The following is a 15711-nucleotide window of genomic DNA, read 5'->3' on the forward strand; positions in this document are numbered from 1 at the left end:
ATGGAAAAAGCGCAGATGTCCATCGACAGATGAATGGATAAAGAAGACGTGATATATATATACAATGGAATATTACGCAGCCATCAAAAAAATGAAATCTTGCCATTTGCAACGACACGGAGAGAACTAGAAGGTGTTATGCTAAGCGAAATAAGTCAATCAGAGAAAGACAATTATCATATGATCTCATTCATATGTGGAATTTAAGAAACAACACAGAGGATCATAGGGGAAGAGAGGGAAAAATAAAACAAAGACGAAACCAGAGAGGGGACAAACTATAAGAGACTCTTAAGTATAGGAAACAAACTGAGGGTTGCTGGAGGGGCGTGGGGTGGGGGGATGGGGTAAGTGGGTGATGGACATTAAGGAGGGCATGTGATGTAATGAGCACTGGGTATTATATAAGACTGAAGAACCACAGGCCTGTACCTCTGAAACCAATAATACACTATAATGTTAACTAATTGAATTTAAAGATTTTTATTTATTTATTTGACAGAGAGATAGACAGAAGAGCACAAGCAGAGGGAGTGGCAGAGGGAGAGGGAGAAGTAGGCTCTGCACTGAGCAGGGAACCTGATGCGGGACTCGATTTCAGGACCCTGAGATCATGACCTGAGCCGAAGGCAGACGCTTAACTATCTGAGCCACCCAGGCACCCAACTAATTGAATTTAAATTAAAAAAACAAAACAACAAAAACAAAACAAAAAAGAACTGTAAGATTAAAAAAACTAAGCCCCCTCAAGTGAAAATAAAAATAAACTCGTATCTATTATCAACAACTGTGAAGTCTAGGGCGCCTGGGTGCCTCAGTTGGTTAAGCGACTGCCTTCGGCTCAGGTCATGATCCTGGAGTCCCTGGATTGAGTCCCGCATCGGGCTCCCTGCTCGGCAGGGAGTCTGCTTCTCCCTCTGACCCTCCCCCCTCTCATGTGCTCTCTCTCTCTCATTCTCTCTGTCTCAAATAAATAAATAAAATCTTAAAAAAAAAAAAAAAAAAGAACTGTGAAGTCTAGATTACTCGTAAGCTAAGTATTTGCCACCATCTCATGAATGCCGACAGAAGACACAAGACTCCTAACTTAGAGACAAAAGATTTTTCTACTCAAGCAGTGTAAGCTTCAGGGTCACATTGGTTCCCTGTCCCCCAATTCCCACAGGGCAATGGGGAGCACCCTGGGTGAATACTGTACTTGCAGTGGGTTTGAATCACAGCTGGAGAACCCTCAACTGAGGGAACCCAAGTTTTATAAAGTATCAAGTAAACCCGCCTGACCTGTGTCCCAAAGAGTGACATTATCTTTATTATATTGGATAATAAATAAATCTGCCCTCTGCTTCAGAGGGAGATACTGTAACTTCCAAAGTTGTTCCCTATATATAAATCACTGAAAAGATAGTCCAGAACAAAGTAGCCAGTGCCTCTGCTCACAAATATGCATAAATGCAAGAGACATGGAGAACTGTCTCCCAACAATTACACACTTGTTATGGATGAATTTACCTATCCCTGTGCTTTCCTACTCAAGTCTTTCTTGCAGCCCTCGCTGTCTCTCATAATTCTATCACTGCTTTCACATTCTATTCTATCTTAATAATTATAAGCTCAATAAAAAGAGAAACACTGTTTTGTTCACCCAAGTATCCTAAGTGCTTAGAACAGTGCCTAGGACAAAGTAAGCATTTGATACACATTTGCTGAATCAGTGAATAAGTGAATGGGATCATAGTATTCACTCTGTTCTATAATGTTTTCCCTCAGTAATACAGGGTGAACATCTTTCAAGGACAATATAGAGCTATTGCTCATTTGTAATGGCTGTATAACTTACTAAATGGCTTTGTAACTTGTTCACATACCTATCTCCTTTATTAGACAAAGATGCATGATCTGAGAAGTGTTAGACCAGGTTTAAATGCCTAACTTGGAACATACTATGCATAAGCTGAGCAAAATTTAACCTCTCAAAGCCTTAGTTTCCATTTGTGTAAGTTTTACAATTGATGGGAACAGATGTATTGTCAGGAGTAAATTAATCAGCATACTCAAAACTTAAAAATGTGCCTGATACACTATATACACTTAAAATTAGTTCTCTCCCTATGTACAGGTGGGATTGTTCTATAATACTGCCTGAAAAGAGCGGAAATGATTTTTTTAAAATGACCTCGTTTAGGATTTGAGGTAAGTTCAGCTGATTAAGGGAAAGAATAAGGCTGGTGATATTGAGAAGAGATGGAAAAGCACTTTAACAAAAAATGTTCACTTTACTTCATTCTGTTGTCCCTTTGAGCTACTTCGTCTTTAATGCCAAACTTCCCAGGCATCTCCACACGCTGCCTTCCTTACCTCACTGTCAGGTCTTTCCCCTGCACGACCCCTGTAGCCCCCTCCTCTCCAATGATTTTGTTCTTAGAAATCACAGGTTATCGGTAAACCAGTGGGCCCTTTCAAGACACATTTTTCATGACCTCATAGTATTATCTGCATAGCTGACTGCTATCTCCTTGAAATAATCTTCCTCTTTGGCTCCCATGGCATCTTACCACCTAATCCGGAGCACTGAAAATCAAAGGGTGACAAAACTACCTTTGAGGTGAGACAGAACACAGAACTGTTTCATCTTTGACAGAGCACAGGACAAAGAGGACTGCCATCAAACTGTGCAAGAAGAAAACAGTGAAATTCAAACAAATGCTTAAAGACCAACTGTGGGCTAGCGAGATGGTTGAGAATCTCTGAGATTCTAGACACAGGCAGTATCCTCATCGAGCAACCAGCTCTTTTCCATTAGCTTCCACCGAGAACTCACAACACTGAAAATAGAGCAGGAGACAAGAAAGAGTCCCTGTTTGGTAGGACACAGGAATGACACTCCACTCACCTTTCAGGTCCTCTCAGGGGAAACAAAAGCCTTAAGCTACTGGGGAAACCCCAGCTAGAAATGGCCTCGGCAAATGCCTACTACCTCTGAGACAGGCAGGAAACTCTCACCCTCATTTCAGGCAAAGGCAACTGCCCTGAGAAAGGGATAAAAGCATACATTCCTATCCTTGAGGGAAAGGCAGGAAACACCCTCCCATCTGATAAATGATTAACATTAAGTGTGGTGGCATTGAAATGTGTCAACTCACATTGAACCAAGTTCCCAGAATTCCTTCCCTGTGTATTTCTTCTTCAGATGAATCACCAGTCATTTTTGCATAAGACTGGTAGGTAGAAGTAAAGCAACAGCCATATTGACTTTTACCCTCAGAAGCTGGAGCAAAGCTTATACAAGTGTTACATACCTGCTGGCTCCTGGCTCACCTTGGAATGAGCAGCAACTAGGCCTAGGAGTGTCCCACCTTCCCGTGAATCCTCCTTTTGCTTCTTAATATACGGAGGATATTGTGTGTTTTGCTCCATGACAAAAGGTGCTAACTTCCCCTACAGAACACCCCATAAACATCCCTGTAGAACATCAATAAGTTTGGAGACAGTGAGAACACAGATCCTATCTCTTCATGGGTTCAAGTTTGTCCTTCCTACTCCCAAAGGATTTAGGATATTACATAAGCTTAGTTGATAAAGCAGTGGCAGGGTTTGAAAGGATTGACTACAATTTTGAAAAATGATTCCTTGTGGGTAAAATGCTGTAACAAAATAGCATCACATGCTATTGTGAAAGGAAGAGCCAATTGATAGGCAACCTTCATTGTTGTCTTATTTTAAGAAGTTGCCACAGCCACCCCAATATTCAGCAACCACCACCCTGGTTAGTCAGCAGCTATCAACATTGAGGCAAGACCCTCCACAAGCAAAAAGATTAGGACTTCTGAAAGCACAGATAATGGTTAGCATTTTTTAGCAAAGTATTTTTTAATTAGGTTAGGTATGTACATTGTATTTTTAGACATAATGCTTTGCACACGCAACAGACCACAGTATGATGTAAACATAACTTTTCTGTGCACTGGGAAATGGAAAAATTCATTTGGCGCACTTTATTGTGATGTGTGCTTTATTGTGGTGGTGTGGAACCAAACCTGCCATATCTCTGATATAGGACTGCACTATGTTTAATGATAGTGGTGAGATTGGGCGTCCTTATATTATTCCTGATTTTAACTGGAAAGTGTTCAGTTTTTCACCATTAAATATACCAGGAAAAGTAGGTTCTTTTATAGGCACTTTTTTCAGATTGAGAAAGTTTCTTTCTATTCCTAGTTTGTTGAGAGTTTATGAATGGGCTCAATCTATGACAGCTATGGCCTTAGAAAATGTAACTTTCCAATAATAAAACATGAAAGTTAAAATGAATCCTTGGTCTAGGGACTGTAGAATGGATGTTGTGTTAGCAGGCATGAAAACAACACTAATCTTGATGTAAATCTCCATCAGAGCTCTTGGATGACCAGGTACACTGTCAATGAGCAGAAATATTTTGAAAGGAACCTTTTTTTCCTGAGCAATAGGTCTCAACAGTGGGCTTAAAACATTCAGTAAACCATGTTGTAAACAGATGTGCTATCATCCAGGCTTTACTATTCCATTTATACAGCACAGACAGAATAGACTTAACATTAATTCTTAGGGCCCTAAGACTTTTTTTTTAACCATCTTTTTTTTAAAAATTTTAATTATTTATTTGACAGAGAGAGAAAGAGAGAGAGAGAGAGCACAGGCAGGGGGAGGGGCAGAGGGAGAAGCAGACTCCCCGCTGAGCAGGGAGCCCAATGCCGGGCTCGATCCCAGGACCCTGGGATCATGACATGAGCCAAAGGTGGACGCTTAACCGACTGAGCCACCGAGGTGCCCCAGGTCCTAGGATCTTCAAAATGGTAAATGAGCACTGGCTTCAATTTAAAGTCACCAGCTGCATTAGCCCCTAACAAAGGAGTCAGCCTGTCCTTTGAAGCCTTAAGGCCACCAGGTATTGACTTCTCTTTAACTATGAAAGTCCTGGATGGCATCTTCTTATAGAAGACTATTCAAGAGAATGCTCTCTCACCTACACTGAAAATCTGTTATTTACTGTAGCCACCTTCATTAATTAACTTGCTAGAACTTCTGGATAACATGCTCCAGTTTCTACATCAGCACTTGCAGTATCACCTGCACTTGTACATTATGGATATGGTGTCTTTCCTTAAACCTCATGAATGAACCTCTGCTACCTTCAGACTTCTTTTTTTCAGGTCTCTCACCTCCCTCAGCCTTCATACAGTTGAAGAGAGTTAGGGCCTTGCTCTAGATTAGGCTTTGGCTTAAGGGAATGTTGTGGCTAGCTTGAATTTGTCCAAACTACTAAAACTTTCTCCGTATCAGCAATGAGGCTGTTTCACTTTCTTATCAGTCACGTGTTCACTGGAGTAGCACTTTTAATTTCCTTCAAGAACTTTTCTTTTGCATTCACAACTTGGCACAAGAAGCCACCTTTCAGCCTATCTCAGTTTTCCACATGCCTTCCTCACTAAGCTTAATCATTTCTAGCTTTTAATTTAAAGTGAGAGATTTATGATTCTTTCTTTCACTTGAAAGGAACATGGTAGAGTTATTAATTGGCCTGACTTCAACATTGCTGCGTCTCAGGGAATAGGTAGACCCCAAAAGAGGGAAGAGATGGGGAATAGGTGGTCAGTGGAGCAGACAGAACACACACAACATTTATCAATTAAGTTCATTGTTTTATATGGGCACAGTTTGTGGGGCCCCAAAACAATGACAACAGTAGTATCAAAGATCACTGATTGCAGAATTAGATCCACACAAGAAAGCCCAACTGATTTTTAATAAAGGTGCAAAAGCAATTCAGTGGAGAAAATACAGCCTTTTCATTTTCAACAAATGGTGCTAGAGCAAGTGGACATCCACAGACAAAAGTGAACTTCAAGCTAAACCATACACATCATACAAAAATTAACACAAAATGGACCCTGGACTTAAATAAAATTTTAGGGAAAAAACCTAGGAGACAATCTTTAGGACCTAAGGATAGGTTAAGAGTTCTCAGACATGATACCAAAAGCATAATCCATAAAAGGAAAAATTGATAAACTGGACTTCACTGAAGTTAACAACCTTTATTCTGCAAAAGACCCTATGAAGAGAATGAAAAAACAAGCTACAGACTGGGAGAAAATACATGCAAACTGCACATCTGACAAAGAACTAGTACCTAAATTATATGAATAAGGCTCAAAACTCAACAGTAAAAAAAACAGTAATAATCCAAACAGAAAATGAGCAAAAAACTATGAAAAGACAGTTCACTGAAAACATAAAGATGGCAACTAAGTACATAAAAAGATGCTCAACATTAGCCATTAGAGAAATGTAAACTAAAACCATGAATTATCACTACATACTAGAGATGATGTACAGAAACTGGATTACTCATACATGGCTGATGGGAACGTAAAATAGTATAGCTGTACCTGAAAAAGAGTATGCCATTTCTTACAAAATTAAACAATATGCTTACCATACAGCCCAGTAATTGCAGTTCTTAGACATTTCTCCCAAAAAGATGAAAACTTATGTTCATACAAAACTGAATGTTCATAACAGCTTTATACTTAACAGTCAAAAACGGAAAAAAATCCAAGTATCTGTCAACAGGTGAATGGTTAAATAACCATATATCCATATCATGAAATACTAATCAACAATAAAAAGGAATAAACTATTAATACACACAACAACGTGGGTGAACATTAAGGGAAATATGCTGAGTGAAAAAAAGCCAATCTCAAAAAGGTTACATGCTATTATTTATAATGTTAACATACATGTTATTTATGTAACATTCTTGAAATGACAAAATTATAGAGATGGAAAGCAGATTAATAATTGCCAGGGGTTAGGAACAGGAAGAAAAGAATAGCTGTGGCTATAAAAGGGTATCACAAAGGATCATTGTGACGGAACCATTCCCTACCTTAGTTGTGATGGTACTCATGTTAATCTATTAAAATTAATGTTAAAAATGCATGGAATACACACACACATACAAATAAGTACAAAAATAACTGGAAAAATCTGAATAAGGTTCATGGATTTATCTATGTCAACTTCCCGGTTGTGATATTGTAACACAGTTGTATAAAGTTGTATGACCATTGTCAATATTGGTTGAAGGGTATATGGGATCTCTCCAAATTATTTCTTACAACTGCATTAGGAGTCTACAATGATCTCAAAATAAAAAATTAAATAAAGTACCAAGTTAAAAAACAAAACCTTCCCAGAGAAACTCCAAGCTCTGACGTCTTTAATGATGAAATGTATCAAATATTTAAAGAAAACGTAATTTCAATTCTATACAACCTCTCTAGAAAAAGAGAACACATCCAACTCATTTATGAGGACAGCATTATCCTGACATCAAAACAGGCAAAAACAGAACTATAAGCTATAATTATAAACTCGTAAGTTTTAAGAAAATTATAAGCTAATACCTTTTACGAAAATAGACACAAAGTTCCTACCAAAACTCAAGCCAATAATATATAAAGGATAATTTATCATAACCAAGTAGTATTAGCCCTGGAATTGAATTTTGGTTCAATATTAAAAAGTCATCCAACATGCTAATATACCAAATTAACAGAATCAATGAAAGAGAAATCATATAATCAACTTAACAGATGCAGGAAAAAACCCTGACAAAATTCAACAGATAGTCACGACAAACATTCTCAGCAATCTAAGAAAAGAAGGAAATTTCTTCAAAGAGTGTCTACAAAAAAACACATGGTTAACAAGATATTTAATAGTGAAAAACTGAAATGTTTTCCAAGATGAGGAATGAGGCAAGGATGCCCACTCCCAGTACTTCCATTCAAGATTCTGGGGCAACCCTGGACAGTGCAATTAAGCAAGAAAAAGGAAAAAAGAAGAAAAAAATAGAATACAGGTGAAAAAGGAAGAAGCAAGACTATTTTAATATGCAGTGATATTATCTACATAAAAATCCCCTAAATCTGCAAAAAAAAAAAAAAGTATAAGAAGTAATTGGGGTGCGTGGCTGGCTCAGTTGGTAGAGCATGCAACTTCTGATCTCAGGGTTATGAGTTCAAGCCTCATGTTAAGGGTACAGATTACTTCAAAAAAAAGAAGAGGAAGAAGAAGAAGAGGAGGAAGAGGAGGAGGAGGAAAGAGGGAAGAGGAAGAGGAAGAGGAGGAGGAGGAGAAATGAGCAGGTTTAGTAAAGTTGCAGGATGTAAAGCCAATTAAAAAAAAAAATCCACTGTATTTCAATATACCCATAATGAACAACTGGATACTGCAATTAAAAACAATACCATCTAAAATAGTATTTAAAACATTGCTACAAGAATAAATATAACAAAATATGTATAAGATCGTACACTGAAAAACAGAAAACATTACTGAGAAATGAAAGAATACCCAAATTGGAGACAAAAATGACCATCATTGACTGAACATTCAATACTGTAAAGACTACAATTCTCTGAAATATCACAGATTGAACATAATACCAATCAAAACCCCAATAGTCTTTTTTGCAGAAATTGACAAACTGATTCTAAAATTTATATGGGAATTAGAGGCGCCTGGCTGGCTTAGTTGGTAGAACATGTGACTCCTTCCTTATCTTTGGGTCATGAGCTCAAGCCCCATGATGGGGGTAGAGTTTATTTAAAAAAAAAAAAACTGGGCGCCTGGGTGGCTCAGTTGGTTAAGCGACTGCTTTCGGCTCAGGTCATGATCCTAGAGTCCCTGGATTGAGTCCCGCATCGGGCTCCCTGCTTGGCAGGGAGCCTGCTTCTCCCTCTGACCCTCCCCCCTCTCATGTGCTCTCTCTCTCTCATTCTCTCTGTCTCAAATAAATAAATAAAAATCTTTAAAAAAAAAAAATTATATGGGAATGAAAAGAACCCAGAATAGCCAAAATAATTTTGAACAAAAAGAACTAAGTTCAAAATAATGCAAGCTGATTTCAATATTCACTATAAAGACATGAAGTACTGGCACAAAGACAGACAATGGAATATGGTAGAGACATTAATCAATATACATCCTACAGTGGAACATGGTAGAGTCATTAATTTACATATATGGCCAATTAATTTTCAACAAAGAGGAAAAGACAGTTTTTTCACAGATGGTGCTGGAACAACTGCACATTCATATGCTAAGAAATGACCCTTACCTCACAGCATATATAAAAATTAACTCAAAATTGTTCACAGACCTAAATGTAAGAATTAAAAATAGAAAACTTCTAGGAAAAAAAAAAAACACAGTATAAATCTTTGTGACCTTGGATTAGGTAGATTCCTAAATAGGACACATAACATGAACTATAAAAGATGCTGTTAAGAAAAAGAAAAGCAAGGGTGCCTGGGTGGCTCAGTTGGTTAAGCGACTGCCTTCGGCTCAGGTCAAGATCCTGGAGTCCCGGGATCGAGTCCCGCATCGGGCTCCCTGCTCAGCGGGGTGTCTGCTTCTCCCTCTGACCCTCTTCCCTCTCGTGCTCTCTGTCTCTCATTCTCTCTCTCAAATAAATAAATAAAATCTTTAAAAAAAAAAAGAAAAAGAAAAGCAAGACCAACTAGGAGAAAAATATTTGCAAAATATTTTTGATTAAGGACTTGTACCAAGAACATATAAAAGTGGGGCGCCTGGGTGGCTCAGTCGTTAAGCGTCTGCCTTCAGCTCAGGTCATGATCCCAGGGTCCTGGGATCGAGCCCCGCATCGGGCTCTCTGCTTGGCGGGAAGCCTGCTTCTCCCTCTCCCACTCCCCCTGCTTGTGTTCCCTCTCTTGCTGTGTCTCTCTCTGTCAAATAAATAAATAAAATCTTTAAAAAAACAAAACAAAAAAAGAACATATAAAAGAATTCTTACAATATTAAGTAGGTAAATCTGAACATTTAACCAAAATATACAGATGGCAAATAAGCCATGAAAAGATATTCAACATCATTAATCATTAGGAATAAATCAAATGCAAATTAAAATGGTAATGATATTATTATACCTGCATACTGAGAAAGGCTAAAATTAGGAAGACTCACAATGCCAAGTGCGGTGGGAATGCAGTATGGTACAACTATTTTGGAAAACAGTTTGGCAATTTCTTATAAAGTTAAATACACTTATACAACTCGGCAATCCCATTGCACATATTACCCAAGAAATAAGAATTTAAAAGGGTCCTACTCTAGGTATTTTTCCCAAGGATTAACAAGGTTTCATTATTTATATTTTCTTTATAGCAGTGTTTTAAATTTGTTTAATCTATTGCAAGTACTTGGGAAACCCACCCACCCTATTAACTGTTGAAGTTAATAACATTCCATTATAATTATTAAAAATACAAACCATCTAGTATAGTTTTGCAAACCTCAAGCCAAGACGCATTATCTACTAGGTCAACAACACCATTTTTAACATGATACAGAACAGAAAATAGTAAGGCTAACCACCACCTGGAGAATCTTTTAGTTGTATTTGTGTATCACAAGTTGCCATATAAATGTATTTTTACTGTGGATCATGGTCAAACATTTTAGAAATACTGACCTAAAACAAATCTGTAATATAAATTCTATGTTACCTCAGCTCCTATCCCTTCTAAACATTTTCATCCTATACCAGGGAGGAATGAAATCCACAGTAGAACTATTTCACTGTCTGCAGTTGCTATGATTGATATGCCTTTGGTGGTCTTATCTTCAGGAATTATCAGCTTATGCTATTAAAAGTATTTCTCAAATTTGACAGTCATTGTCAAAAAAATCAGACATTTCAACTTCCATTGAGATTTCACGACTAAAGAAACAAAATACAAATATTCCACTAACTTTTCCCCACTAGCTAACAAGGAAGCATAAACCAGAATTTACAGACTCTCATATAATATATTGTAACTTGGCAACACATTATGAAGAACTAGGTAACGTACATGTATTCAGGATATGCTAAAGAATAATCTAAATGTAGGGGCGCCTGGATGGCTCAGCCAGTTAAACATACAACTCTTGATTTCAGTTCAGGTCATAATGTCAGGGTCAAGGGATCGAGCCCTGCACTGGGCTCCGTGCTCATCACAGAGTCTGCCTGAGCTTCTCTCCCTCTCTCTTCGCCTACCCCTGTGCACGCTCTCCTAAAATAAATAAATAAAATCTTTAAAAAAATCATCCAAATGCAGAATTATCCATTTCAATACATACTGACTCCAATGATATTCAAATGACATAGACTTCCTAACTCCAGTATAAAGGTATCATTGGCTGCCTGCTATAGCATGACTGGTTGTATCCCTTCAAAAATTCCTATGTTGAGGGGCACCTGGGTGGCTCAGATGGTTAAGTGTCTGCCTTCAGCTCAGGTCATGATCTCAGGGTCCTGGGATCAAGCCCCACATCGGGCTCCTGGCTCAGCGGGGAGCCTGCTTCTCATCTCCGTCTGCCTCTTCCCCTGCTCATGCTCTCTCTTTCTCTCTGTATCTCTGTGTCTCAGATGAATAAATAAAATCTTTAAAAAAAAAATTCCTATGTTGAAATCCTAACCCCCAAGGTGATAGTACTAGGAGGTGGGAATCTTTGAAAGGTGATTAGGTTAGGATTAGTGCCCTTATAAGACCACAGAGAGTGCCAGGAAGCAGGCCCTCCTCACAAGACCAAGATCCTGATGTGAGCACCCTACTCTCAGCCTTCCAGCCTCTAAAACTGTGAGAAATAAATGTCTATTGTTTATAAGCTACCCAGTTTACGCTATCTTTGTCACAGCAGCCCAAGCTAACCAGGACACTGCCTAATCATAGCTTAAGCATTTTATATTAAACATACTACACATTATGGCAAACAACTCCCTAGAAAAGTTCCTTTACTCTCTTGTCAGTTACTGTCTTTTAACGTAGAAGGGTTAGAAAGTATAAATTCAGGTTGTAGGCAAGTCTTTAAAATGAGGGGAATATGAATAGAAGAGGAAATGTACAGAAACCAGTGTCTTTTATAAGCAGTGTTTATAAAGCTGTGTGTGTATAAATAATATGTGAGCAGTAAGTTACTATAATAATCACTTAATTCCAAAAGCACTACTCTATAGCTATACAATATCTTAAGAAACTGAAACATTTAAATCTACAGGTGTTTCTGACTCTGGATTTGATAAGTACTCTTTAAAAAGATAAATACTACAGTGAAATTTAGATCAGGCCCATAAAGATTATAATAATATATAATAATTATAATATATAATAATAATCTTTAATAATAATGGTAAACCAAACAACAGTCTGTTGTTTCAGGTGAATCTTGTGAATTTGGAGGTTTTAAGTAAACATATATATCTTTTTCTTCTAAATAACATGTAACAGGAGTGCCTGGGTGGCTCAGTTGGTTAAGCGGCTGCCTTTGGCTCAGGTCATGATCCCAGGGTCCTGGGATGGAGCCCCACATCGGGCTCCCTGCTCATTGGGGAGTCTGCTTCTCCCTCTGCTCCCCTTCACCCCTGCTCATGCTTACCTGCACTCTCTCTCTTCTGTCAAATAAATACAAATTAAAAAAATATATATGACAAATTATTTATCTTCATTCCCACAATATAAAAAGATGTTTTATGAACTCCAGTTTTAATATGAGGAAAATAGTAATTAATCGAATTTAAAATCACCTACAAAGCTTGAATACTACTATTGGAAAGACACATGCTATAGTGAAATAATTTGAAATGTAAATGTTACAAGAAAAACCTGTCAATTCTATCTGTGAATTATTTATTTAGCAGTAACTCATTATTAAAAATACAAATAATGGAAATAAATTGGAAAAATAACCTACAGTACTGTAAACAATAAAAACGTTTGAAGTCTCAAAATAAAAAAGGAATCTACTTTCTAAAACTCTTGAAGCTTTTTAAAAGGCTTTGTAGGAGTACTTCAAAATATTATTTTTTAAAAACTCATTAATTCAGGCACTACTAATGTGGAATTTACTAGTTCCTGAATGCTAAACCAAGATTAGCACAGGGGTGTGGAAGAGTTAGATAAAGTAATGGTGTAGGGGCGCCTGGGTGGCTCAGTTGGTTAAGCGACTGCCTTCAGCTCAGGTCGTGATCCCAGGGTCCTGGGATTGAGTCCCGCATCGGGCTCCCTGCTCTGCGGGGAGCCTGCTTCTCCCTCTCCCACTCCCCCTGCTTGTGTTCCCTCTCTCGCTGTGTCTCTCTCTGTCAAATAAATAAATAAAATCTTAAAAAAAAAAGTAATGGTGTAAAGAAGGTCTACTAAGGCCAAGAAATTACTTCACAAGCTATTTTCAAATATTTAGAAAACCACTTTTAAAGGACGCTGTTTCAAGAATATGCTAATTATAAAGTACATATTAACACATTTAAAACATTAAGATAAAAAACTGCCTTGTGTGTGTATATATATATACACACACATACACATGGATACAGGTATTTGAAAACCTGTAATTCGGACTTCCTACAGAAGTCAATGGACTCCTGCTCTTCAATTTCCCTCTACCAAATGCAAACTCCATTCCCATTAGGGAGTTAAAGGAGGAAGGGAAAAAAGGAAATGTGTAGGTTCATATTTTAACTGTCATAGATACAGCTGAACTAAATGAGCCAGAAAAAAACATTAATATTTAAAACTATATACATCAGTACTTAAACAGTCCAACTAATACAGGACTAAACAAATTTACTCATGTAGAACACAGTGTTGAAGTTTGTTTTATCAAGCTAAAATTAAATTTTTTTCAACAAATATTAAAAGAAATACTGCACATCTTTTTAGGTTAATGGCTTAAAAAAATCACTCTCTACTGATGTTTAATCTTAAAACAATTAATTACCACCCTAGTTATTTAACCTGGAACAAATACACAAGCATGTACAAGGATGTTCACAGCAATGCTTCAGTAACAGCCAAGGTCCATTTACAGAGGAAAGGTTTGAGTCACCTACAGTATCTTCATACAGTTAAATACTATGCAATAGTTTAAAAGACTGAACAGGTCTATTTTTACTGCCTGGAGAGATCTCCAAGACCTAATATAGAAAAAGCAAGTTGCAAAACAATGTTTACAATAGGACACCATATATGCAGGTTACACACACACACACACACACACACACACACAAACTATAGCATTTCTATATGTATATATGTGCTTGTAAAAATGCAAAGAAAAAGGTCTGGAGAAATATTCAGGAAACATAACAGTGTTACCCCTAAGAATGTGTGTATGAAACTGGAATGGGAGGGAATCACAGGGATTTCTGCTTCATTTTTATTAAGTCTGTACAATGAGAATGTATTCATATGTCACTTGAGACACTAAAAAACAAGAATAAGAAAAAAAGGCTTGCTCAGTTCTCCCAAATAATTTACAAACCAGAACCGTTAGGTATAAGGAGATTTTTCTTTTACTGACTTGAAAGCAAAACCAAATGCCATCAACAATACTTACCTAGCAAAAAGTGACAAAACTGGAAAGAAAAAAAGTTTTAAGTGATATCTTCCCTTCAAATCAAAAAGAATAAAGTGTGCTGAAAAGACTGCAGAGGAAGACACAAACAAACAAAAAAGACCCTTATTAAATACGTCCACTTTGAAGATACTGGACTTTTTTAGCTAGCGCAGCTTGACCCAGAATCCTCACATAACCACCTTATCCAAAACGAAAAAAAAAAAAAAGGTGAAATACTGTTCCCTCAAGTATGGAAGGTTGTTTTTAGAAAGCTTAACTAAGAAACAGTAAATGCCGAGTGTGTTTTACAGGGGTGGGAAGAGGAACGTGAAACCCTACACCTCCTTAGAGCGGTCAAAACGAACTGCACAGCACAGCCGAACCGGGAAAGCGCGCGGGGGTGGGGAGAGCTCAGCTATCACTTTTAGGTTTTGGCCGGGAGCCGCAGAACAGTTTACGCGGAGTCCGTCTGGAGCGTGAAGTCCCTGAAGGTGGTCACCGCGTAGCAGCCGACACCCAAGCCCTCCGGAGACCGAAGGGGAGGGGGGGCGGCTGTCAACAAAAACTTAGTCCTTCGGCGGAGCGGGGAGAGCGTTGGAGAAGAGCACAAGCGCCAACTTTGGCTCCAAACGAAACAGCTCCGGGAGGTTCGGCAAGTCTTCTCCCGAATCCCACTCCACACGCGCCCCCAACACCTTTCCTGGCCACTAGCGTCTGCCGCCCATCCGGCCCCCTGAGGAAAACCCAGCAAGGGCGGCGGCTGGCAGCATGCAAGGGGGGCTTGGCCGTGGGAAGACACCCGCACGGGGTCCGTCGGCCAACGTCCACCCAGCACCCCAGAGTCTCCGGGGCGCCCCTGCCGAGGGGCTGTCCCACCTCCAACAGCCCCCGCGGCGCGGCCCCCTCCCCCACCTCTGGGCGGCGACCTCAGCGCCTCCGCCCCCGGGGCCCCCGCTCACCCAGGTAGCGGCTCCGCAGCCGGGACGGGTCCTCCAGCCCGAGGGACCTTTTCCTCACGTCCCACAACAGGTGTGGGCAGGAGCCACCCCGAGACATGGCTCTGCCGGGCCCGGGTAGGAGGGGAGACCACCGCGTGGGGGAGGGGAGAAGGGGGAGGGGACACGCGGATCAACACCCGAGCCGCACCGGCACCATCCGCGCGCCGGCCCTCGCGGGCGCAGCGAGTTAGATGGCGGCGGCGGCGGCGCCCTCGCCCCCGAAGCCCGGCCGCGCCCGGGCCGGAGCTCGGCTCATACTCTCCTTCTCAGA

The 15711-nt window shown here is 39.4% G+C and overlaps 1 protein-coding gene across 1 annotated transcript in view; it reads right to left on the bottom strand.

The window, feature by feature from the left end:
• DCAF6 (DDB1 and CUL4 associated factor 6) overlaps window positions 1-15498 on the bottom strand; it is a 130323-nt gene extending 114825 nt beyond the window's left edge. The window contains exon 1 of the mRNA XM_044916197.1: window positions 15402-15498. Coding sequence (XP_044772132.1) covers window positions 15402-15498 — 97 coding nt within the window. The remainder of the gene's footprint in view (window positions 1-15401) is intronic.
• Between the last annotated feature and the right edge of the window lie 213 nt (window positions 15499-15711).

The sequence above is a fragment of the Neomonachus schauinslandi genome, chromosome 6 (assembly GCF_002201575.2).
Source record: "Neomonachus schauinslandi chromosome 6, ASM220157v2, whole genome shotgun sequence".
Taxonomy (NCBI): Eukaryota; Metazoa; Chordata; class Mammalia; order Carnivora; family Phocidae; genus Neomonachus; species Neomonachus schauinslandi.